Source organism: Neopelma chrysocephalum, unplaced genomic scaffold (genome assembly GCF_003984885.1).
Source record: "Neopelma chrysocephalum unplaced genomic scaffold, ASM398488v2 Primary Assembly neopelma1_61, whole genome shotgun sequence".
Taxonomy (NCBI): Eukaryota; Metazoa; Chordata; class Aves; order Passeriformes; family Pipridae; genus Neopelma; species Neopelma chrysocephalum.
Window position 1 is genome coordinate 2262269 of NW_020897716.1, and position 10090 is coordinate 2272358.

The 10090-nt window shown below is 38.7% G+C and overlaps 1 protein-coding gene across 1 annotated transcript in view; it reads left to right on the forward strand.

Annotated features, from left to right (window-relative positions):
• BIRC6 (baculoviral IAP repeat containing 6) overlaps positions 1 to 10090 on the forward strand; it is a gene marked incomplete at its 3' end in the record, with an annotated part of 65970 nt that overhangs the window by 7671 nt on the left and 48209 nt on the right. The window contains exon 2 of the mRNA XM_027681643.1: positions 7789 to 7970. Within this exon, the coding sequence (XP_027537444.1) occupies positions 7789 to 7970 (182 nt within the window). The remainder of the gene's footprint in view (positions 1 to 7788; positions 7971 to 10090) is intronic.

Genomic DNA, 10090 nt, shown 5'->3' on the forward strand with positions numbered 1-10090 from the left:
TAAAAATTAGTTTTACTTTTAAATATAAATTAAACATGCATGAATCTAGTCTGTTCTACTTCAGTTTTCCTATGTAGAAGCAGTTGTTAGGAGAATGTGAGAATGCATGCACTTAATTAACTTGATGTACTCATAAGAATTTAGTAGAGTTGAAGTCTGGTGTACTGGGGTCTGAACTGACTCATAAGGCCAGAATGAGGTCTTGAAGTTGTGCTGGGAATATGAAATACCAGCTAATTACTCAGTTCTTATTGTATAAGGAATTGCTAGAGAGGTTGTCAAAAACCCAGCTAATAATATAAGTCCATTTCAATGCCGCATGTGTGCAATTTCAATATTTCCATCGCAAAAAGAATATAACAGAAGTAGAAACTTAAGGTATGGAATGGTTTATGCATGTGAAGCAATATTCAGTCTTAAAAAGATAATGGGGATGATTTGGAATGGGGAGGTAAGAGAGTGAGAGGTTTGCAAAATTATGGACATGTGAAAAATGTAGATTGGGAATTGATTGTTCTAGTACAAAAGCTGAGGGCATCAAAAAAAATAACTGAGAAATAGTAAAATATAGAGCTCCTGGCTACAGGGCATTGTGGATACTATATGTTTGTGGAATTACAACAGTGTTGGACAAAGTCATAGACGAAAAACCTATCCAAGGTCACTATAAAAAATGAAATCCCTTTTGTTACAGAAGGTCCCTGAGCAGAGATTAGCAGGGGCTGAGAGTGTTACAGGGAAGAACCATTGTATACATATCCTTTCTTAAATTCTTCACTAACCACTGTCTTAGACAACTGTCTTGCACAAACTGTGGAGTTATGCACATTTTCCTCTGATCCAGTGTGATTAGTGCTTGTTCAGTGTAACTCTTGTGTTTTTTTAAAAAGTAATGTCCAAAAGAGAAAGGTGGTAGTAGGTAGGTAGTAACTCTGCAGTCTAACATAGCTGTTGAACTACTTCTGCAGTAATGGAAGACTGCTGTTAGATTTCCTCCTAAACCTTTTCTCTGCAGACTGAACAAGCCCAGTTATCTTAGTCTTTCCCCACATCTTGTATGCTCCAGCCCTCTAACTGTCTTAGTAGCCCTTCCTGGGACTCGCATCTGTGTTGATATCTCAGATGGAGGAGAGAAGCTGGATGTGGGATCCACATTCCTTATTAGAGGAAATGGATCTTCTCCCTTGATCCTCTCTGTGGTAAATATGTCGCTGCAAGGATGCATTACTGCCTCTTGTTCAACCTGTCCATCAGGATCCCCAAGTTCTTTCTGTTGGGTTGCCACCTAGACAGTTGGTCCCCATCTTCTCTTGATATATGGAGTTATATTCCACACCAGGTGTAAGACATTGTGTTTGTCTTCATTGAACATCAGGAGATGTGTGTCAAGCCGTTTTTCTGTCTTTTGAGATCCTTTTGAAAGGCAGCCCTTCCATTTAATGCATCAGTTGCCCTCAGTCATCTCCCATCATCCTCAGTCTTACTGAAGGTGCAGCCTTGTCCCATTATCCAAGCCATTGAAGATAGTAAACCATATCGAGTTTCACTGAATGCCACTCAACTGGCTGCCAGCTAGGTATGGAATCATTAATTACTAACTTTGAATGTGACAGTTAGCCAGTTTTTCACTTGCCTTCTAACCCACCCATCTGCTTTTGAGTACTTGCTGCTTCTCCCAGCATGATGTTTTGGAAGCTCCTTATAATATTGGGGCTTGGGAGAGGGAGAAGCTAAACCATTTCATGCCAAACAGTCTTGGAATTTTAAAAAGTGCCATAACTGGAGATGTTTTCTCCTATTGCAGAGGCTGCAGGATACATAATGGGTGAACTCCAATGTCGTAGCCACTCTAGGGACGAAAAGAGGAACTGGTGGTAAAATTTCATCTGGCAAAGGTTCTTTGTTGTGAAATGCTGTGATGGGACTTGCTCTTGAAGAACGGGAACTTCCTGTTACTGAGCTGAGAAGTGTTCTTTGCCTGTCTCTGGTTCTGGGTGGATGCTGTGTAATCTGTCTGTCTGCAACTTCGGAAAGACAATCTTCCTGAAATTTTTTTAAGCATAGTTTTCCACTTGGAGAGAAATTTTGAAGAAGACAGTGTCCTCTGTGAGGTGTTTGCAGGAGAATTGCAGGAACTTGCATTTTCACGGTTTACCTGAGTTTGCAGGAAGGATTGTAGAATACCTTGTGAAACCTTTCATAATTTGTTCACGGGATAACCATATAAAACTCTGTACAGCATACAAGGCGGCAGTAATGTTAGATACATGAAGATCTTAAACCACATAAACAGCGTGGGCACAAAGAGCTCACCAGCATCTTCCTGCTGATTCGGTCTCATTTTAAGTCTCTAGGGTGGAAGAGGACCCTATCCCTGCAAAGCTAGTGAGGTATGAGCTGTCTTGATCTCAGTGGGGGTTTGTTTATGTTCTGAAACCTTTTAAGTGTTAGTGTTCTGTTAGTAGTTGCTTGATCAGACACATCTAGTTAATATTTATGTGGCAGTCTCCAATGCTTTGGCCCAGATAGCACATCTTCCTGCTAATAAGGATTATTAAAACCAGCTATCATATAATGAAACTGATACTGAAACAGCTCTGTCCTGTTTGTTGCTAAAGCAAAAGATAAAATTTAGATCATGCCTTGTTTTTGATTAACTAAATCCAGTATTGGCAAATAATGGGTTTGAAGGCACTTCATGATGTTGAGCTGGGTATTTCTGCCTCCTTTAGCATTCTTGCTGTTCAGAGAACAATTTTAGTTTTCTTTCCTGTTTCAGCTCTGAATGTGTTTTTGTTTTATTCAATCATTTTGGACAGCTCTTCCAGTTGATGTGGCAGATAGAGGTGTGTCCATGTAGTGGAATCTAAAAGAGAAAATGTTGCTTGTGTATAGCTGGTTTAAGCCCATTTACATAATTTGTCTAAAATAGGACCTTGAACTTGTGATCATCTAATAGTTTCCTTTCTGTCTTTTCCTCAAGTTTGAGAATATTTTTTTTTTAGAGTGTCTTCATGATGGCAGCAGACTGCTTTGCTGAGGTGATGTTTAGAGCAAATAAGGGCCTGGGCCTGTGAGATAAAACTGCACTGCTGAAACTTCCACTGAGGGTGTACATGAGGATGAGAAGAGGAGGAACAAGAGAGAATCTATGACTGATTAATTCAGTAGTGATGAGCATTCGTGGCCTGATTTCAACATGCCTTAGACATCTTCTCATTATTGTGATCCCAGATGTTCATAACCACCATGTTTTAGTTTCATTTGGGAGCCACTGAGGTAAAACAATTTGGAGACAATTTTCTAATTTTTAAACCAGACTTGCATTGGTTTGCTTTTCCTCCTCATTTGTATGAACCCTTTGCAGCTAATCCATAGCTGTGATTTTCTGTAGTATTAGTTCAAAACAGTTTCCTCCAAATATAGGAAGTTAAGACAGCAAGGTGAACTTAAAGATGGGGTGGGTTTTTTTATTTGTATTGTATAACTTCCTCAAACTGCACTTGTCCTGATATTCTTGACTTGGCAGGTGTGTTGCTTAGCTAGCATATAATTAGATATTATACTTGCTAACTTTCAGTTGGTTTTGTGATTATGTGAAACAGTAGCAATAGGAAAGGTTCCTGCCTTGCTACAAATGAGGACAACTGATACATATGGGTTTTTTTAATCCCGGGTACATGTGAAAACTGTGTGAAGAAGCTGAGTAAGGTTCTAGCAAGAAGCGTTTTTCCCTCTAATGGAAAGGATAGTTTTGCTGTCTGCCAACTTGGCCTTTTCTTGAGTTTTTAGATTCTCTTGCCTTTAAAATAGCTTGATGTTCAAATCTTATGATACAAAGTTAATGACATAGAAGGGCTTTTGATCTCCTGAAACTTCATTTATTTTCCCAGGCTTGCAGTGTTTTGAAATGAGTACTGAGATACTGTTTGGATATTCTAGTTTAAATTGGAAATGCAGAAACTGGTATTGGTGCATCAGTTCTGCTGAGCTGATGGGATTTCTGTTTCTCCAAAAATATTATTTTAATTCCTAATCTAAAGACCTAACAGCATTCATAGATCAAAGTTATAAATGTTCCTTTAGATATTTGACTGGACTTGGATCTTAGCGTTATGGAATTAGTGTTGTAATGCATGTGTTTACCACTCTCACTTTATAGCTGCAGATAAAAGTGTTAGTTTACTGTAATTTAGAAACTGTTTGGGGTTTTTGCTGTGCACTAGGAGATTCTTGCCGAGAGAATTACTGACTTTGATATGTTTTAGTGCCATTCCTGGCTAGCAGTTTTCAAGGTGAATTAACTTCTTTCAATAATACAAAAGATAAGGGTGTTACTGTCAACATTAACCTACATCTCTTCATGATGATGGCCACCTATATTCAGGTGACAACCACTTTCTCTTAAGCTTTAAAGCTTTGAGGCTTTATCTGTTTATAGCAAAGAAACGGAGACAAACTTTTTCATTCTTTTACATCTTGAAATATAAAGCTAATTCTCTAATTAGTTTGGTCCATCTTAATGCCTGCAGCCATGGGGGTACAATAGATGCTGCTTAGACTGTTATGAAGTCTCCAAACAAGTTTGTTTTCTGTAATATTTTTGAAGGTCAGATTTTGATCACAGGAAATTGCCAATCTCTGTTCTGTATTCTTTGAAACAAAGAAGGTGGAGGGTAAATGTTCCTTTTCTCAGATTCTTAATTTCTGTGGTCTGATGTTTATTTGCTTTTATTTTAAGTTTTCAGTTTGCTAGTTCTAAGGTTGTTTTAGGTGACATACCATAATGTAGTATGCTATTGGGCTTGCACTTCTACCGTGCTAGCAGCCTGCCAGGTTTCCTTACAGGAACTGACAAAAGACTTAATGATGTTTTTTTGTAAGTTGTTTTGGTTTCAATCCTAAACAAATAGGCCAGAGATATTGGGAGAAGCTATGATCCACCTGTGCCAAGACTGAAAAGCAAAATCATTAAAAACTTTGAATGACTGTTTCTTCTTCCACCACCCAAAATAAATTACAGCTGAAGGAATTATGGCTAAAATGAGAGTAACAGTTGGATTTTGATGATCAAGCTTAAGTAATTTGGTGAGTTCCTGTGAAACTTTTGAAATGTGGTTTGTGAAGATGCAGATCACTACATATTGCTAGTAAACTTAGCCAGGCTGGACAGGCAGTACATAATGTTAGAGTGTCACCAGTACATTTTTCAAAGGGTATTGGTCGGAGTCCTTTGGCAGATTGTTAAACATTGATCCTGAGTTAGAAAGGACCCATCTGACAATACTTTGAGAATGATTTAACTTTTCTAGGCATTTCTTCTACTGCGGTTACTTCTTAATGGTGACTTCTAAATTCTTCAGTTTCCTGGTTCTCAGTCTACTACTATAATCATATGGCCAACCATAAGTAGACTGTTTTATAGTTTGTGACTAGTAGTAGAACCACCTTGAAATGTATTTTGTGAACTTCCAAAATTAAACTCCTTTTTGCAAAACAGCTTGTCAATGGCTCAGAGGCTACTCAAAGTGTAAAGCAGTCAGCTGCAGAATGTGTTTCTCTAGGTTTTGGAACAATATTAAATATTGATTGAATAATTTCCTTGAAGCTCCATCGACTTAGCCTAAGGGAGCTTGATTTGTTTTTATGTGCTTCAAATAAAGTGCAGCTGTAAATAATTTTCTAGAGATAATTTGGCTAAAGTCTTTCTGTAAATGTAACCAACAAAGTATATACCAAGACAGTGAAAATCATAGCTGTTAGGCACAATTTCTTGTGCTGTAGTTAGAACTTCTTGTTTTGTTTCTTAACAGAGCAGAAATATTATGTTGATTAGGCATGTTATCTGCCTCTTTAGTAATCTCCATTGGCTTCTAAGGATTTGGACTACTTACTTAGAGGATATTAGCCTTTTGCTGGTTTAGACATGAGATTTCACTGCAGAAATCATAAAATAAGAATGATCTAGCCTGGAAAGCCACAAGGACTGGGGCTCCTACAAACTGCTGAACTCCTAGTCATAGGACATGAGCAGCTTGACAGGAAATAAGGCAAGTGCAAAAGAAAGTGTTATGGTGTTGGCACTGCCAGAAAAGGTGAGCTGCTTTTCCCATTTTCTCTGGGAAAGAGGAGAAGTAATGGGTTAAAGGAAGCATCCTGTAGTGATCCATCACTTGGATCACACTGGATAGACTGCAAACACCATCAGAATCTACTGAGGTTTCTAGTTTAGTGCATGAGATACCTTTCAGTTTATTTACATAATAGTTTCCAGTGCGTTGTTGAAATTAATACTTTTAAAGACATTACAAATTGTATTTGAATTTTGTAAAACCTCTTATTTTCCTGTAGAATAACTTACTTCCTTCCCTGCAGCTGTGTTGTCTGTAGAAAGTCTTGTGTGAGGAACTCAAATGTATTGGAAAAAACGCAGTTTGAAACTAGTTGATTTGCCATTCAGAGAATGCTTTTTTGGCGAGGAAGGACTAAAGACTTCACAACTGTCAAGTGATTCCAGAGCTCTTGAAGTGTTTCTGACTGTTATACAATTGCAGTATCCTTAATGCAGGCAAAGGGATATAGCCTGTGTTTTGAGACTATATGAGTCATTGTTTCAAAAATTTTGGTGAGAAGGGCACCAGAAAACTGTTCTTGACCTACATTTTTGAGAGAGGATACCACAAATGTAATGTGGTCAGATTCATGTGCCCTATTATTTCCAGAAGTTTTTATTTCCATTTAACTATATCAAAACATGAAGATGACAGAATTACATAGCTGTCCTTACCTGGATATTTTACTGCATTCTAGCTACCGAAATGGTGATTTTTAATTATTTACAATAAAAATGGTATCCAGTGTCTGAGGAAAGATGAAAACAGGGACGGGACATGATTAATGCAAAATTTAATGGAACTCCTGTTCCTGTGCAACAAGACATCTATGTTGACAATCCAGCAATTTCAGCTTTGCCTTTTGGAGAATGTGTCCATATACTTATAACTTACATACAGTCCACTTCTATAGCAGCAGGTTACACAATTAAAGCAGGTGGCCTTCTATACAGGTAGCATATTACATGGATTGCAGTTTTACAATCCATCCAGCCTTAGACACATATATAATAATAATCATAGCAGTGTCAAGTAACACTAAACATTTCTGGGGATAATATCCATTGCCACAGTCTTTCCTTATCTATCTGCTGACAGTCTTCCTCCACCCCCACCAGACTTCTCAAACCTCTTACTGACATCACATGTGCAGCACGGAGCAGAAATAAGCTACCTTAGTGTCTCAAGGAACACATTAACATTGGTACATGTTACATGCTGTACTTAGTTTTCAGAAGTTTGAGTATTGTTTTGCTTCATGAAATGGTGCCTTAATGGTAGTTCAGCAACTGTGTCTTAGTTTTTGTGCTGATTTGTACAATTTAATTCTTATTATCGACTGTCAGCTAATATCAAGTGTACCAGGCCATCTACATTAGGCTTGAAAACACTAGTTTAGGCCTCGTGGTAGGAGCAGGACTTGAATAATGGCTTTCACTGTAGGAATAAAATGGTTGTGGTTGTTGATGGGGTGTATAGATTTTGGTACTTTGTTTTTTAATGTAGGAAATAAAAGCTTGATGAAAGTTGTGATAGCTAAAATGCTAGGCTTTTATCATCTCAAGTAGTAATGATCTTGCTGAAGTTTTACATCACTTTCAGAACAAGTATTAAAGGTCTTTTATATAAAAGCTGTTTTCTAATTGGATCTTGCTTTTTGTCTTTCCCTTTATAGCTAAACCAGGTGGACGGGTGAAATGTCAGTATATTTCTGCTGTGGATAAAGTGATCTTTGTGGATGATTATGCAGTAGGATGTAGGAAAGATCTCAATGGCATCTTACTGTTAGACACAGCTCTGCAAACGCCTGTTTCAAAACAAGATGATGTGGTTCAGCTTGAATTGCCGGTTACAGAGGTAAGATGTGGAGAGGGGAAAAAAACCCCCGAGGTATGTAAATAACTGTCAGAAATACTGAAACCAGACATCTGAAACCCCAAGTTTCTAGGGTAGTATTAACAGCATGTAACGGAAAAGCTTCTTAGTTATTAGCTGTCATAAGGCCATAGCTTTTTGCAGTTACCTGTGTCTCAAACAAGTAAGAATGTACCTAAAGAACACATTATTTCAGATGAAAGAACTTCTTAGTGACTAGAGATAAGGACATGTTTCCTGAGCTTTGTCTGTGCTTGAGTATACAATCTATACGCACTCCTAGAAGTCAGTCTGGGCTGTTGAATATCCTTGATTTTTTTTTGTTTGTTTGTTTGGTTCAGTTTGATTTTTTGGTTAATTTTTTTGTTTTGTTTTTTTTTTTTTTTTTGTTTCTTTCAGGGAAAGGAAGACAATTAAAATCAGCTAATATGGTGTTTCTACACGTGAAAAATTAGTGCTGGAATGTGAATTTTCTAGCTATGTCAGCTGGCCTAGCAAAAGACTTTTCTCCCTGTAAACCTGGCTTCCCTTTTAGCTGTAATGTTATACTTCCTGGTTTGAGCATTTAGTATCACTTTAAGAGAAGCTAATGTAGACATTTCTGCTTAGAGCGTAATGCTTAGGATTTTGTTGCATTTGTTTACCTTCAACATTGTTGTAAAATATTTATGTGCTCCTGGAGTATTGAATAACAGGCACTTATGGTACAAGAATGTGTGTTATATGTGAGGTTTTTAACTACTTGTCTTGAGTAGGAGCAACAGCAATAGAATGTTGCTTCACAGAGGTCTCCGAAGAGAGCTTTCCGGGTTCCTCGGGCTTGCTGCCACTGCCACCATTTTTACACTGTTAGTGTGTTACTAAAGAATCTTGGTATGCGTGGCTGAGTGCAAAGAAACTGGCAGAGGTCAGGGTTTCCTTTCATAAGTTCTACTGTCACTGGTTTGCAGTCTCACCTATAAGTTTGTATCAGTTTTAACTAAAGATTCTTTGGTTCTAATGAGTTTACAGACCCTTATTTCAAGGTTATAATACAGCACTTCTCTGTCCTTCTTGTACGAAATAATTTGGACATTATAGTTCATTAGGAATAGATTTGGGAAGTTCATGGCCAAATCAGTGAGACAGGAAGCAAAACATTAGCTGTCTTCGGTTCTTTTAATTTTAAAGAGGAGGTAGCCCAGGCCTTGGAAAAATTTAGTCATCATCATCATCATCATGGCTAGGCTTCGCGAACGAAGATTTGGGAAGGGCTCTACCCATTTTTCATGCAAGCGCGTTGGTGGCTAAAAAGGCCAATACGAGAAAGGCAAGTCCGGTTGCAAAAGACACAGCAGAAAGACTCCTTAGATGGTATATTCTGCAAGGTTCGATTCTTTCTGCGTTGTCTTTTCTCCTCAAGAGTGATCCTGCGAGCCTTCTCAAAAGCATCAGCAGCGTTATAAATGGTCTGTCTCCAGGCCTCCCGATTAGAGGCCAGAGTGGACCAGTTATGGTGATCAATATGCCCGAGGCTGAGTTGTTGCTTCAGGGAGTCCTTGTATCTTTTCTTTGGAGCTCCTCTCTTGCGGCAGCCAGTGGCAAGTTCACCATAGAGCAGGATCTTAGGGAGGCGGTGGTCCTTCATCCTAGAGATGTGCCCTGCCCAACGCAGTTGCGTTCTCAGGAGCATGGCCTCAATACTTGTGATTGCTGCCTGTTCGAGAACAGATGTATTGGTCACATAGTCTGACCAATGGATGTTAAGGATTGTACGGAGGCAGCGTTGATGGAAGCGTTCTAGGAGACGCAGGTGGTGGCGGTAGATGACCCATGATTCGGAACCATATAAAAGAGTAGACAGCACTATGGCTCTGTAAACACTGATCTTGGTGCTTTTCTTCAAGTGTTTATTACGCCAAACTCGTTTATGGAGTTTTCCAAAAGCACTGTATGCCTTCGCTAACCTATTGTCTATCTCCCCATCAATCTTACCATCTGAGGAGATGAGGCTGCCTAGGTAATTAAACTGTTGGACTGAATTGAGTTCTGACTGGCCGATGGTGATGTGGGGACGGTGGGGGACTTCCTGAGGTGCAGGCTGATGGAGAACTTCTGTCTTC